This window comes from Ambystoma mexicanum, chromosome 8 (genome assembly GCF_040938575.1).
Source record: "Ambystoma mexicanum isolate Mex_15411 chromosome 8, UKY_AmexF1_1, whole genome shotgun sequence".
In the NCBI taxonomy this organism is placed as follows: Eukaryota; Metazoa; Chordata; class Amphibia; order Caudata; family Ambystomatidae; genus Ambystoma; species Ambystoma mexicanum.
The window spans coordinates 159,532,559-159,549,253 of record NC_090929.1 but is presented as its reverse complement, the minus strand read 5'-3'; the positions used below and the strand labels follow the sequence as shown (position 1 = coordinate 159,549,253).

The following is a 16,695-nucleotide window of genomic DNA, read 5'->3' as shown; positions in this document are numbered from 1 at the left end:
TTGGGTTGAGCTAGAGGGAAAAGGGGAGGGATGGCAGACCTGGATTTCAGTACTAGAAGCTGTGGCAGGAAGAGTGGTACGAAGAGAAGAATGGACGTAGCAACACCACCACAGTCATCAAGCCGAGGCGGGCTGACCATTCTCTAGCAGTGCAAGAGAAGACGGCAAAACAGCTTTCCCGGCCATGGCTGCTCTGCGATTGGCCAGAAAAGAAAATGGCGTCGGGCTGCTCAATGCTGCTTCACTGTGTGCTCTTAACATGTACAATGAACTGATTTGCAGGACAAAATTTCTCTTTGGATACGATGGGGCAAGCCATTTTCTCTGAGGGGATGAAACTGAAAACATACTTTTTATTGCAGTTTTACCATTTTTTTTCAAAAATACCTTCAAACAAGAAATGGAATATGAACAAGACAAGAAAACTAAAACTTAAAATAAGCAAAGACAGAGTACAAAACACATTGTAGTGGACGAGTGGTGTTTTTGTCAAATGTAATGACTCGGGGAAGACAGGAGACGGCAAATACGGTATAGTTGCCTACGTGCCATGTTTAGACGTCATGTATGGGCTACAGTGTTCGTCATAGGGCCTAGTGCAACAGGAAACATCTAGATCATACTCCCGACATTCTCTATCTATGAAGAAGCACCCACTTAGGGGCGACTGCACATTAACCACTCAATGCAAACATTGTCATAAGGGACCAGGAGCTTTGGAAGCAGGGTTACATACATACCTGAATCACCCACAGCGATGTTCTTCGGTCCACCCATAGAATGGGAGCCCTGCAAATAAAAGGAGAGCCTCCTTAAAGTCAAATTCCCACATTGCACATGCTATTTTATTTATCTTGCACCCACACACACGTGTTTCCATACACAAGAGCTTTCCTACTTAACTACTACATAGATATAAACTGTACATGAGGTCGCTCTCGTCTGCATATTTCCATGACTGTTCCAACACAGTAGACTTTCTTTAGATCCCAGCTCTGTTCCTTTTATGCAAGGATTACTTGCCTAGGTCCATCCCTGGTCATTTTGTAAAGGTTGTCCTAGATTTCAGTCTCCAGGGCCCATGGTGGGAGGCTGGGAGGCAGTTCTATTCCACGAACACCCTAGAAGGATAGAGGTTATATTACTTCTGATCATCTGCATATCGTCTGTCCTATTTCATGGCCTCGTTTTCTAGAACCACACTTCTGATGGAATAGACTCAGCTCTGGTATTTAAACTCCAGAATTATTACGCCTTCCCACTGCTTTCACCACCCAATACAAATAGAGGTCTCTGGATCTCTGCTTAGAAGGTTCCCTAGAGCGACCTCATACCAGTTCGGCAGTGGACCTCCGGACAGCCTCTAATCGACTATTAGTCTTTATTTCTGTTTACTTTCCTGCTGTTTCTTTGGGAGATATTGCATTTTGTTTGAGAACAATGTTTATGATGCTCTAATATTCCACCTTCCCACCCATAGTCTCACCCTTCACTTTGCATAACAATGGCCGAACTATATTTTCCATAAATCCACCTGATGACAACCTTTGCAACTAATAATGTTGAAGTGCATTCTACTTGAGACGATGAGCTTGACGCGGATTTATGAGTTCGTATCTGCAATCGTGTCGTGAAGGTGGTGGACCAATATGTATACAAATGCTTGAAAAAATCAGATTTCTCCATTAGAGCTAAAGAATTTCAATTAGCACTCCAAATTGAGCAAAGCATGCAGTAGGCTTCTTAAAGGAACATGCAGCATTTGGTGGCATATTAGGAAGGCCAGGCACACCCAGAGCTCCCAAGAATCCTGTGGCCATGCGCGAGAAGGCCATGCAGGCTTGTTTTTCCCTTTGGATTCTGGGACTTGGCGTTTTTTCATTCACCCTGTACTTAGTAAAACCAGAATTCCATGCAAATGCAGGACGGGATTGCCTTCCCAGGACTGCCTCCTCCCCTTCTGCCATGTATATTGTAATATAACACAAATGTCATATAACTATATTGTAACCTGCATATATACTGCTAATGACTACGTAACTATATCGCAACCTGTATATATATATTGCTAATGTCCATGTAATTAAGTAACTAAGTTTTGTACTGTAACAGTGCCACGATGTCCTCGGGCTGTTGTGCGCTATATAAATACGAATAAAACAAAACAAACAAAACAGACCATCAGAGACTTAAGAGCTCTGGCACACCAGTCTTGGAATTTCCTCACTTGCTATGACCAATCAACACAGTCCTCCCTCAGTCATTGCCGTAAGCTTCACTTCCTCATTGATGTTTTATTCTGGCTAGGGTAGGTAAATGCTTTTGCTGAAATATGATGGAGGAAAATAACTTTATTCTTGGGTGAAGGCATGCCGGGTCAGTGCGATGATTGCTTCTTCTAGCCTGAGGCTTCTTTGAATTAAGGCCCACTTTTTCAGCCATCGCGGGGCCATCAGAGGGGGCTACCATGGACCAACACTACAGTGGGGATGCAATTATTTTTTCAACACGCAATGTCTCCATGCAATCCGGATCTATAGTATCAGGCAGTAATCTAGTGGCCCTTTCACTAACTCAAATACAGGTTTCATGTTTGTAAATTGTCATTCCCCAAAATTCATTCTACCGCCAATAGTCTAAGAAATAACCTTTAACGGGGGATGCCTCCCCGAGCCCCTTTGCCTCTTCTACCCCTGAAGCCTCTACTCCCATTTATACATTTTTTGGATTCACTGTAATTATACTTTTTAAAAATAACATGCATACCACAAATCGACATGTTATACCACAAATTGACATGTTATGCCCTCTTTAGTCACCAAAAACAATGTTTTTTTTTTCTCTTTATTTTTTAATCTAGGTTTTTTTGGTCGACAATATCACTGGCCACCAGAAAATCGCTGCAAACACTTGTATTTGATGACTGAGATTGAATGTCATGTTCTGGAAAGCAAGTCCAATCAAAACCGTCAGGAGACACAGGATCAGATTCAGAGTAGGGTGCCCCTCCCCCATAATGGCAACACCTGCATTGCAGGAATCATTACCAGTGGCACCCAGCAGTCAGTGATGGGGAACCCCACAATTCCCTCATTTTTCATCTGACTCCTATACAGAAGTGTCTCAATCTGGGGCAGTCTCGCCAGATGTGCATGGTGGGCACCCCTTGGCGTCAGTCCGTCACATCTATCCGGGTAGACCGGTGTTAAACCTTTAGGGGTAAAGCACCATCTTTTGTATTTCCTTTGTATCTTGTACTTTGACACATTTTCAGACAAGTGGCTTCAAAGCTTTGAAAAAGGGAGGGGGAAAGGGTGTGAATGGGACGCATCAGGATAGAAAGTGGGGTTGTATCAGGTGGGGAACAATTAAAACGAATTACAAAAAGTAAGAATGCTAAAATTCCAGGTTATCCAAGGGCGTATTACAGGAAATAGAGCATGATGCATTAAAATTCAAAGAACTGAAGAAGCATAAATGTTAGTGTTGGTGATTTTGCGCTAATTTACGTAGGTATCAGTGCACACGCGGCGCCACCACCACATGAAGTTAACGGGTGAATGCATTTTGTACTTGATCTCATTTATGAGGCTTGGACTCATTTTGTTCCACAGACTAGAGCCTTAAACTGCAATGTTGTTTCCTAAGTGTTTAAGTCTCTTAAATGCTGGCATGAGTAGCCTTCCATATGACACCAGCCTTAATAATCTTGAAGGCATGTGCTTCTAGAGTTAGAAATCTGCTTTGGGATGTTTCCTCTAACTGCTTGGTGGCCCAAAGTGAGGGTCTTAGATTGTATTCTCAAATCCTGTTGTCGCCAGTTCAGTGTCTTCAGAGCTTGAGCAATGGCGTCGCCCATGCTAAGCCCATGGGTCATCCTCGCTGTTTTGGTCAGGAGGAATCACAGTTGACAAGACTTCTTGTTGGGTGACTTCAAGTGGATGACATTGTATAAGTCCCATGTCGAGTTGGGAGGATACCTCAGGCACAAAGGGCTCACCTTTGGACCTGGACAATACCTTATGACAAGAGTATGAAGCTTGGTCATGTCGACTCAGTTCATCTTTCCAAGGTATTTTAATTAACTAGCACAAGTGGGTAATGATAATTACACTGATTATTATATCACTTAGAAACTGGAAGAGTCCAATAGGAAGTGCTATGTGAATCACCAATGTATTATGATTATTAAGACTATCCATGCTCAGAGCTCCAAGTAGTATATTTTTTTTGTTGCAACTTGAGGACCTGAACATATGATTGTATAGGCGTTTTTCTGCTTCATTCTGAATGCAGAACATAGAAGAAAACAGTGCTTTTGTGGGGGAGACATTCTGGCAGTGTTTAGAAAATTCTGTGCAGTTTCTCCTTCTCATCTTTGATACCAGGCTGGAGAGCCGGGTGCTGCAAATTGATGCACCTTACACCTGCTGACTTCAGGACTATGAAATTGCCTTGTAAATTAGATCAAAAAGAACTTAATAGATGAACCTCAAAATGAGTCACCCAGTTTACAGGCACTTCCATTGCTCCACACATCGAAGCCTCTAACTTCCCACTAAGGACTGTTGTGAATTTTGGCAACAAAATGAGACATAGATCCTACGCCACCTAGGTACGACTCCTCTGAAAGTTTAAGCTCATTTAGCATCCGCTCTTTTGCATAGTTCTTTGTAGTCATGCCTATTAAGGGTGACACTTAGGAGCGCTGATTTGCATATCTTAAACTTAAATGCCAAAACATTTGAGAATTCACTATTTGTCAACATTACCTTGGACATATTAGTGTCACACAAAGACAATATCACAACATCTGCAAATTAACAGATCTTAGGGACAACACCCAAAACCTTCCCTGCGTTCCCCATTTTGCGCACCACAAAAAGTTCCATTACCAGGGAGAAAACGAACAGGACAAGGGGTATTCCTGACGTGTTCATCTTCATAGCTTAACCCCTCTTGTGAGAGTACCATCAACCCTCAAGCTTGTTCTACGATCTTCATAGTTTGACAGGAGCATCCTCTGCATGTGTAGGCCAAGACCACACCTCTCTGAAACATTCCAACATGTCAGCCCCCTTTTCAGAGTCCATTGTGAGTAGCAGGGTTGAGCAGGAAGGCAGCCTAACCTTATCCACCAAATGAAGGACTAACCAAAAATGAATGAAGGAGTTTCTGTTTATTAGAAAATCGGATTGGTGAGAATCCACCAAGGATGCCGTCAATATGTCAATATTATCAGTGTGGAAACTAACAGTTTTGCAGGTTCCATGTGTTAATATCCCCGCATAAATATCGCCATACAAAAATATTGCCATATTTTTGTGGCGATATTAAGGCATGCAACCTGCGTGGACACCCCCGCAACCCATGTATTATTTTAAAAGGAGTGGGGGACACCCGCCTAACCCCTGCTCCCAAAAAACCCTAATATTATCCCCACTAAAAATATTGCCTATGGCCGTTCCCGACTACCATATGTACAGCGATATATTTGGTGGGGATAATATTACCTGATACCGTTTTGCATCCAAATTTATAAGGGCTGTATGCCTGAATGTTGAACATGCTTGAACATCCTTACTAGCTTTAGAAATCAATGACATATTAGTGTGGGCATAGTATCTTCCCCATCCAAAAAGTTATTCAATAAATCAAGAAAGTCCACAGGAATCTCCCCTCACATTGATTTGGCCTGAAACCTCAGCAAAAGAGGTAGTCAGTTTCTGAAATGATTCCTTAACTATTATGTAATGCCCACCTTTGTGGTGTGAGGTTCTTGCAGCCTCCTAAGCTCCCTTGGCAGGGCAGTTGTATTACCCCCAACTTTTTAAGAGTATTAAATCTTCCAGCTGGAGAGTTTATCAGTCATTGGCGTTATCACCCTTTGTCTAGTAAGAGTCATGAGTGGAATGTCCTGGAAAAGGTGCTCAGAGCTGCCCATGTATTGAATCCCTTCAGGATGTCTCTTAGTTCCTGTTATTCTCTCTGTCCTTCGAGTGGTGGAGTTTCAGGAATATCTTATCCAGCAGGAGTTTGTTGTCTTCCCAGTCTCGAGGCCCCTGGTACCCCATCAACTGTAAGATCTAGATTTCAGGATAAAACTGAATTGTTCCTTTAATACTATTTAGGAAATCTAATCCATACAGTCTCACACTGACTCTTGGGATCCTTGTACATGTCATGGAATTGCTGGGAAAGGCTTGTAGGAGGTTCTGTGACTTCAGCTGCCAGCGTTGGAAGATTGTCCTTGACAGTGGATACAGCTTTTTCAAACTGGTCTACTCTCAGTTTCAAGCCTGTATGTCCTATGTATGTTCATTCGCGGCATGGGTGAGGTTGGTTTTGAGACTTCTGATTTCGTCATTGATGATGGGCTTGAAGTGCTCACCGAGGGCCAACTGGGAAGTCTGAAAAGCTTGCCATGTGAGCGGAAGGGATTATTTAAAACATTTGATTCATTTATTTGATGATGGGCTTTACATTCTAACCTGTGGGGCAAGACCCAAGAGCTTGTTTTGTGGTGAGCAGGAGGGGGCCAGCATCCGTGTCCCCACCTGTCACCCGGTTTCTCTAGACGTTAGCTCACCTGTCCAGGGTCATGCTTGAATTTGCTCCTGCTTTGATTTCTTAGAGGATTTGCGTGATTCAATGTGATCCACCTCACTGTTGTTTCCAGTGGGACCCTTGGTATAGGGCCTTCTTCTCCGAGATCACTGTACACATTGTGTCATGGCTGCCCAAAGGTCAACCTTCATGTTCGGAGAGGGCATCCTCATAATATATACCTATTGACCATCGCAGAGAGGACTCAGCGGGGGAGGGGGCTGTCTCTAGAGTCCTCAGAGAGATAGTGCCCAGTGGCTACCACCTGCTCTCATGTACCCCATTCCAGAGCCATCACTTCCTTCCCTTCATGCGCCCCCTCTCTGGTTCTTCACCACTTCTCTCGAGCATGGGCTTGCATCAGCTGCTCAGGCTCTGCTTGCCATCCTTGCTCTGCACAGGCAACTCTGTTTCCTCGCCCATCAGGCGCAGTGTTTTTGCCATTTTCTGCTTGTGAACATTGGGTGCCCCTCAATGTGTCGCCAGTTGGCCAGGCCGCTCCTGCCTCGGCTGTACAGGCAGCTTTTCCCCCCTGTCTTCTGAGATGGCAACTTTCAGAGTTAACCTTAGATCACAACTCTAACAGAAAGACCGCCAACCAGGAATCTGGTTTGACACTAAGGGGGAGGGTCCTCTTCATATCCAGATGCCCCCTGCTTCCTCACCAGCCAACGCCAGTAGAACCACTATCTTGGGCAGGCCTGGCGCACCCATCTCTGGTTCTCTGTGGGCTGCAACGAATGCGCTGCCCCCAAACAGCTGTCTCCTGATGAAGGAGTTTCTAGGTGAACAGGTGACAGCTCCAGTATGGGCTTCAGGGTGGAAGGATACTCAGGAAAGCCCTTTTATATAGCGCCCAGAAGAGCACAGTCCCATTGTGCTTTTTTTGGTCATGCATCAATCACCTTCCATTGCTTACCAGTTTTTGGGATTTATACAAAGGGCTCCATTTAGCCCTTAAACGATTCCTTCACTGGTCGAAGTGAGAGCAGACAGATTTCCCAGCCTGCTTCACGCTCAGATCTTGTTAATGCAGCACGTGATTGTTGTGGGTGCAGAGAATTCATTGCGCCCTCTGGTCTCTCCCTGGCTGCTACACAGGAAGATATTCCCATCCTTGGCCTCATTCTAGAGGGGGTGTGCAGCGCTCCATACCCTGCTGTGCAGGCCTTGTTTAATTCAGAGATATTAAATGGCGGCTTCCTGTGACGTAGTCAGGTGGAGCTGCCAGAGGAAAGTAACCACATTAGGCGTTCGTGACTCCCTAGCACGCATCAAGCGCCAAGGCCATTCATTAGTAGATAATAGCCCCGTGTAGCAGGCAGTAATAGCTCTGAAGGAGAGAGGCACGTTGATATTTAATAGAGAACGCTATATCTGGAGAATTAGTTATTCTACGTTTTAATGACTTCTGTTCTGGGAAAACCGCGTGTGACAGTTCCAGGAAGTTGTGACTTTCCTTGCAGCCGCATCATACGTGCATCAGAAGTGTTCAAGGGTCAACGACCCTACAGCAAGTGGACTGGGGTCGCCACATGTACTAGACTTCCCATAACAAGGCGAGTGGGTTTATGATGGTATAGCCAGCTCTGACGCAAGGATTTTTGTTATCCTAATCAAAGTGACATGTTGCCAGTCCACTGGCCATAATTATTTATTTATTTATTTTTTAAATTTTTTATTATTGTTTTATCAAAATATGATTTTACAATACTGAACTTTTTGTAGTGAACTACAAAAAGGAAGACATGTCTTTGTTTTCTGTTTTGCAGACTTCTGTTTTGCTATTCATTGTTCGCATTTAGTAACTTTGCATCAATATGTTCTAGCATTTTTGCAGTTGCTATTTGCCACGTTATTTTGTCTCCCCCGATGAGTCTGCACCACCACAGTTGCTCTTCTGGCAGTGCGCTGAAGTCTGGTATCATTGGCAGATAGCACTGTCTAAGTGCTGCGGTTGCTGTGCATGTCATGAGTAAATGTCTTATCGTCTCCGTTGGAGGTTGTGTATCGTTGGAGCAGAATCTGCAGGTGTTTGACTGTGTTTGCCCTCGTATGTATCTTATTTCGTTTGTTTTCAACAGGTTGAGCCTAGCGCGTAGGATTAAGTTCTGTGCTTGCCTGTTTGGAAATTGCTTTATATAGTTTTGTAGTTCATTTCTTTTTGCAGTGAAACTTGGTAGGTGAGCGATGAGTTTTAACGTCGAGGTGTCATCGATCGTTTTGGCCCAGTCCATGTCTTTTATCTTCTTTAGCACTTTGCATGGATTTGTGATGAGTTCGTCTTCATCTGAGTTGATTGTCTCTAATACTTTTTGATTTTGCCTTTGCCAGTTGGTTATCATGTTACACGTATTGTCATTCATTTCTTGTTTAATGATGCTGAAGATTTTGTTTTTGCTGTCCATTCTGCATTTGCGGTATAGCATGATTCCATTACAGGTTGCGGCACATTCTAGGGATTGTAAGCTTAGTTCGCGTCGTATTGCTGTCCCAGGAGTCGAATTTGGTAGTTTGAGAACTTTGCGCCAAAAATGAGCTTCTAGTTTGCACCAGACTTTCTGTGGAATCATTGGCATGGCTTCACTGCCGTATATGATGGCAGGTACGACTTTCATCTTGTAGAAGTTTATTATTGGTTTCAGGGAGAATTTTCCAAATTTGCTGTTGATTTTTTTTGCTTGCGCTGTTAGTTTGTTCATTTTTGTGTGTAGTTCCTGCTGCATTGTGGTCTCATGGTGGGAACTGTCCATTTGGACTCCTAGATATTTAAAGTTTGAGACCACTTCGATTTTGGTTTTGCCCAAATGCCATTGAAAGTTTTCCTTTCTTGGGTGGGATTGGAAAATCATGATTTTTGTTTTATTAATATTGATTTCCAGGTGATTGTTATTGGCGTAGATTAGAAGGGCATCAAGTTTACGCTGCAGGCCAATTTGGGTTTGGTCAAAAATCGTTAGGTCATCAGCATAGAGTAGGTGTCCAATTTGTGTTTTACCTAATGTTGGTGGGAAGACTCGTGTTGGACTTCTCATATTTTGAATATCACCTATGTAAGTGATAAAGAGTGCTGATGCTAATGGGCAACCTTGTTTGACTCCTCGTGTGGTGTTTATTTCGGATGATAGGTCTCCTTCACGGCTGAGTCTGACTCTTATGGATGTTTCCTGGTGCAGAGCTTGAATTGGCTCTAACAGAGCGTGGGGACATTTCCATGCTTCAAGTTTGTTCCACAGGAGAGATCTTTCAACTCTGTCAAAGGCTTGCGAAAAGTCAATATGAGCTGCAAATAGACGGTGCTTCTTTTCTAGGGTTTTTGCTTTTAGTATACTGCACACTAGTATGTTGCATGTTGTGCCTGTGTGTTTCTTGAACCCCGTTTGCATTTCATCATTACATTCTGCAGAGGCCGCCCATCTTTGGAATCTCGTCAAGAGTAGTGAGGCGTATACTTTCCCCATGACATCTAGTAGGGCGATAGGTCGGAAGTTTGTTGGATCCGTGAGACTGCCTTTTTTGTAGATTGGTACCACAATTGCTTTGGACCAGGATTGTGGTACTGATCTCGTTTCGTTACATCGCTTGAAGATGACGCTTAGCAAGGTGGCCCATTCCTCTGGATGATTTTTTAGTTCAGCATTACTGATGCCATCTGGGCCTGGCGCACGAGAGTTTTTCAATTTATTGATGATGTCGATGATGTCTTCTTTTTTGTCTAAGTTCAACCATTGTTCACCTGTTATTTATTGTACGACCAATTAGGTCACCTTTTCTGCTGGTGGAGCCCCAGGCAGCAAACAAGTGCTGCCACCTTGGTATGGTATTGTTTGTTTGTAAAGCGTCTAAACACAAAGCAAGTGTTTCAAAGTGCTCAAGGAGGGAGGGAACAAGGGGAAACAAACACAAGTTATTCAGAGCCCTTGAATTTCTGAACGACACAAGCCTGCACGGGCAGAGTGGGTGCATGGAACAAGTACAGATAATAAAATTCAAGGTGTAGATAACAGCAAGTGCTGCAATGCCTTGTGCTCGAACTGACCCTGAGCACTGACTCCAAAGGATGTGGCTATCAGTGACTTGCACATGGCTGCTCACATCGCAGTAGATACAGCAGAATAATTGGGGGAGGGCAGATGGGCAGTGGCAGGAGGGTGTGCTAAGCGCACAAAGCAAGATCACCCCATTGAGATTCCAGGGATCTATCCAGAAGGGCAAAGTGAGCCCATAAATGCAAGAAAGACTTGGCATAGCAAGGTCTTGGGCAGACCAGAATGTGAAGAACAGGCCTTGGTGAAGCTACTCCGACACATTCTGTGTCACCCTAAATTTGGCTGTTTCACTCGAAACAAGCTTTATGGAACTTTAGGAATGGGTCAGACAGCTATATTCGTTGAAAATGGGCTGTGCAGATATTTTGGTTGCAGATGGTTCATGCAGCCATTTTGGTTGAAGATGGGTCGGTTGGTAGTTATTTTGGTTGAAGGTGGGTTGAGCAGCCATTTTGGTCGAAGATGGGTTGGGCAGCCATTTTGATCGAAGATGGGTTGGGCAGCCATTTTGATCGAAGATGGGTTGGGCAGCCATTTTGGTTGGTTCATGCATGGTACCATATTTGGATAATTCTTGTGTAAACAGAGCCAAAGTGAGGAGTTTTCTCAGTAGTTGAGGGAACAAGCTGCAGCTGAGACATAGGTAGACAACTGATTGCACGGTGGAGGGAGATGTAGAAAAGGAAAGCAGGATTTAGTTGCGGGAGAGCTAGAACATGACAATAGGATTTAGTTGAGAGTGAGGTACAAAATTAAAATATGGCTTAGTTGAGGAAAACATTGGTTCCCAAAACCATGCGTCAAAGAAAGAAGAGATGAAATTATGACTTTGTTGTCAGATTTATGTTGTATATGAATACACATTTATTCATCCACTTTATTTTAATTTCAAAGCGTTTCAAAACAAAAGGCCACAGTGAGGCAAAGCAAAGGCAGACAATTGTTTTCCTCTAAAGCTTCCAACAGGCCTCCAGAATTATTGCCTACAATGATCACTATGCAATATGGATATTCTAACATAATTGTGAGGTATTTCATTGAAAGCTTGCACTTGATATTAATTGCCCCAGTGGGATCAGCAAAGATTGTTTCCAGAGCACATCTGGTTTCAACTGCGCTCAAATGAATAGGTGTTCCTGTGTTTCACATTACCCGCGCCCTAGGTTTAAAAAGGCATTCAAAAGTGGATGATTACAGCCTGCAATTTAAGAAACTTGAATAAATGTGTATTTGCTTACAAGATCAATCTGACGACAGAGTCATCATTTCAACTCTTATATCTTTGGCGCGTGCTTTAGGGAGCTGCGTTCTTTGATACGTATGATGACGTGAAGCACAGGCAGAGTGCTATTTCAAAGAAATTGGCAGGCAACTAGCGAGTACTATTCAGGCACACGATGCATTGTTTGAGTAATAGGTAGAAAATTACAACACGATAGGGAATGTTTTGTGGCAAGCAGCAACCTTACATAAAATGAACGTTTGTGCCATTGCTTCCCAGATTGAAGAGAAAGAAACCAGCACAGCATGTATAGAAGGCAAGCGTGTGATTAGATTCAGTGGCTGTAAATCAGTGTTTCATCTGTAAATGGAGAACACCATTACCCCGTTCTTGCATAGAACATGACTTCTCATTCTTTGCAGACAGGAGAGGATAACATTTAGAGAGCCATCTTTTGGTGACCAGAGAAAATGAAGGGTGCTTGCATAGAAATAATCTTATTATTGTTTGCTGGTAGGAGGATATGACATTTAATGGCGGTAAATTAGTGTTCTGTTTTTTTGTGGCCATAAAAAAGTATGTTTGTTTGCTTGGAAAAAAGTCTTATAATTCTTTGGAGGCAGCAGGAGACAATATTCTGTAACTGCAACTTGGCCAAACAAAATATTTGTTGCTTGTATAGTTACAAATGAAACACCTTAAAATAATGTGTAGACAAGAGCGTGAGAGTGCACTCATAGTCTGCAACTAAGTTAATTATCTTTTTGTGGCCATAGCAAATACGTGTTGCTTACATAGAAAAAGTCTTATAATTCTTTATAGGTAGGAGGAGAATATATTCAAAGGCTGTAACACGGTGCAAGAGGTGAAATAATCATCTTGCCTGATAGCATGTCTGGAGCATCTAAACATGGCAGGGGGTGGAGAATAATGTGACTAGTGACACCTGCTGTTCAAGGAATGGTAGTGCATGCTTAGATATTGTTGGGAGCCCACTCTCCCTGTGGTAGAAGGGGGTGAAGTGCTGCAGAAATATTCTAATGATGAACTGGCACTAACAACAAATAGTGTAGAGGAGCGTGATGACCCAGAAGGGCAGCCCACTTTCAAGAGGAGCATGATAAAACAGCACAAAGCGTAGAGGAGCATGAGGAGCCAGGAGAAACAGCACAAAGCGTAGAGGAGCATGAGGATCCAGGAGAAACAGCACACAGTGTAGAGGTGCATGGGGATCCAGGAGAAACAGCACAAAGTGCAGAAGAGCATGAGGATCCAGGAGAAACAGCACAAAGCGTAGAGGAGCATGAGGAGCCAGGAGAAACAGCACACAGTGTAGAGGTGCATGGCGATCCAGGAGAAACAGCGCAAAGTGCAGAAGAGCATGAAGATCCAGGAGAAACAGCACAAAGCGTAGAGGAGCATGAGGAGCCAGGAGAAACAGCACACAGTGTAGAGGTGCATGGGGATCCAGGAGAAACAGCACAAAGTGTAGGGGAGCATGAGGATCCAGGAGAAACAGCACACAGTGTAGAGGTGCATGGGGATCCAGGAGAAACAACACAAAGTGCAGAAGAGCATGAAGATCCAGGAGAAACAGCACAAAGCGTAGAGGAGCATGAGGATCCAGGAGAAACAGCACAAAGTGTAGAGGAGCATGAGGATCCAGGAGAAACCGCACACAGCATAGAGCAGCATGGGGATCCAGGAGAAACAGCACAAAGTGTAGAGGAGCTTGAGGATCCAGATGAAACAGCACAACATGTAGAGGAGCATGGGGATCCAGGAGAAACAGCACAAAGCGTATAGGAGCATGAGGATGCAGGAGAAACAGCACAAAGTGTAGAGGAGCATGAGGATGCAGGAGACACAGCACAAAGTGGAGAGGAGCATGAGGATGCAGGAGAAACAGAGCAAAGTGTAGAGGAGCAGGAGGATGCAGGAGACACAGCACAAAGTGTAGAGGAGCATGAGGATCCAGATGAAACAGCACAACATGTAGAGGAGCATGGGGATCCAGGAGAAACAGCACAAAGCGTATAGGAGCATGAGGATGCAGGAGAAACAGCACAACGTGTAGAGGAGCATGGGGATGCAGGAGACACAGCACAAAGTGGAGAGGAGCATGAGGATGCAGGAGAAACAGAGCAAAGTGTAGAGGAGCATGAGGAAGCAGGAGACACAGCACAAAGTGGAGAGGAGCATGAGGATGCAGGAGAAACAGAGCAAAGTGTAGAGGAGCATGAGGATGCAGGAGACACAGCACAAAGTGGAGAGGAGCATGAGGATGCAGGAGAAACAGCACAAAGTGTAGAGGGGGTCATATCAAGTTCATGGTTTCCGCCACAACTCACATCCAGTGAGTCTGATCATAATGATGATGAGCTATAAGAAAACTATGGCCCATCTGAGTGCAGTCAAGACCTTTCCATACTGAAACCTGATTACAACAGGAACAGGAAGAGGTGAAGTTCTGCAAGGATGGAGGCTTACTATGGGTACAACACAGACTTGCATAACAGCAGAAAAAGTAGCAGCAAGAGAGAATGCACTGTGGAGAAAGCTGCAACATACCATGAATGAGCAGAGGTAGTTCCCGGCATACTGAGGGGGAAAGGATTGATTTGAGAACTGCTTAAGAGCTGCAAGGGCATGCCTGGAGCCAGGGGAGCCATGAGACATCATGGCAGTGATGTGGCTAACAACATGGACCAAACAGAGAATATGAGGGACCTGCTGTGGAACTTTTTCACCATAGAAGATTTGCTCAAGAACTGATCTATGAGAAGGGAACAGAGGTAGAGTTAGTGCTACTGGTTCAGACAACAGAAGGCCATGGAACATTCATTGCAGACCCCAGAACATCAAAGGCACTGTGAGGCAGGGGGTGCAGCCACATGCGGCCCCTAGTGGTCTCTTGCAATCTATGAGAATAACTGCGGAATCAGGCAGGCTTCCCCCACCCATGCCATCATGTCTGCCAAACTCTTACAGGGGTTGAGAATGAGGGCGGACGTGGCAGGATTTAAGCTGGCACTCCTTCCAGGACCATCATCCTGCTGTTTGAGCTTTTCCTGCACTGATTTGGGGTTCTTTGCTGGGTGGGAGTGGGGCAGATTAATTGCCCTATCCTCAGGGGATGCCCTTCTGTTTCTAGAGGATGTTTGTCTCTTTCTGTCCCATCAGGGGAACTTTCTCCTGTAAGGAATCCTATGTGCCCAGGGGCTCATCACTGCAGACCACTCTGCCTTGATGTACACCTCCTTGATTTGGCCCTCTTTCCTGCCAACACTACACAGAGTTTCTGAGCGCACACGCCGTTGCCAGGCCCTCTCATCTGTTGTTTATATCTTTGTTTTCGAAAATGTCTACTTTATTCACCATGTTCCTCCTCAGAGACTAATGAATGCTCTACCTAAAAAGCAAATGAAATCAATCAAACCAAATACATGATTCTAGAAACCACTGATGCAGAGGAAGCGGAGACCATGCCACAGTTAGAGAGCTGGAGAGGAAAGACAAAGCAACTCCTCCACATGTATGCAGTGCAAACCCTCAGAAGCCAGACCCTCAATGCCACGCCCACTTTTAACATCAAATATGCAAAGTAGTCCATAGTGTCCATGCCACAGCCCGCCACACAAAATCCAAAATGTTGAATTGCATTAAACCAGAACAAACCTCTGCATCATCTCATTGCCAGTGTGCCAGGGGAAGACCTATGCTTTGGCACCATGCATTAGAGTGGGATGAACACACAAGTTCTCAAGCAGTCAATCCCCATGTCACACCCAGTCCATACTGTCACCCCTGAGTGCACTTGTTGCTAGCTAACCTGGCAGTAATGTTGTCTACGGACCTCCCGCAGTACAACATTCTTGGTTTCCTTTGGGTAAGTCCACCACCACTAGGATATTCCAGTCAACGGTACTTTTCACTCTAGGTTTTACCAACATTGCATGGCAAGATACTTCTTGCAGTGAGGCAGGCTCTAGATAGGTCAGAGGGCCAGAACGTCCACTTAAACATCGACATATGGACCAGTGGGCATAGCACTGGGGACATGGCTGTGGCTGCACACTGGGTAATGTTCTAGGCAAGGGCGACCTGGATCCCTAGGCAATCCATTGAGACAGCGTGGTAAGGCTGAACAATAGCACATGTGACAGAGTAGGAATATGATTCAACTAATTGATTTAATTAACTACTTATTATATTTTAACTTTCCTGCTTGTAGCCCAACCCTAGCTGACAGACAGCATAGCGCTTTTTCACAGGAAGGTGCCAGCATTGGGCTTCACAGTCTATACAGTATTGCAGTGCTGTTGGTGGAGGAAGAGAGGGATTTTTTTTATTAAACTGGAAAGTATCATTGGAAAAGCCATGTTTTTGGTGTTTTGCATAAATGGAAGATGGTGGGGGCATTTCAAGCGTGTGCCGAGATTGAGTTCCAGATGGTCTTGGCATGACAGGAAACACACTGCTAGTGTGTCTCTTCTCCTTGTGGGAGAGCTTAGACTCTAACCTATTGATAGTTTTGCTACATGAGGTGGAAGAGCCTCCAAAGGTGTGAAGTTTAGGCACCAAGTATGTTGGTGTTCCGTTCAAGACTGCTTTGTAGCTGATACGTGCAGTTTTTAATATAATCCTGATAGAGGGAGCCAGTGAAGGTCATGCTGTGTTGGAGAGGTACTGTTGCATTTGCAGGCACCTGTAATGAGGCGGGCTGCAGCATGTGGTGCTGCCTTGGGAAGGGCCAGGTGTGGGGCTGGAAGCTCAGTAAGGAAGGCATTTCCCACTGTGATGTGAGCCATCACAAGG

The 16,695-nt window shown here is 44.5% G+C and overlaps 1 protein-coding gene across 10 annotated transcripts in view; it reads right to left on the bottom strand.

Annotated features, from left to right (window-relative positions):
- The window catches only part of KCNT1 (potassium sodium-activated channel subfamily T member 1), a 2,308,650-nt gene that overhangs the window by 745,201 nt on the left and 1,546,754 nt on the right, over positions 1-16,695 (bottom strand). For all 10 annotated transcript variants that reach the window (XM_069609538.1, XM_069609540.1, XM_069609539.1 and 7 more), the window contains one exon: positions 741-789. In XM_069609538.1, coding sequence (XP_069465639.1) covers positions 741-789 — 49 coding nt within the window. The remainder of the gene's footprint in view (positions 1-740; positions 790-16,695) is intronic.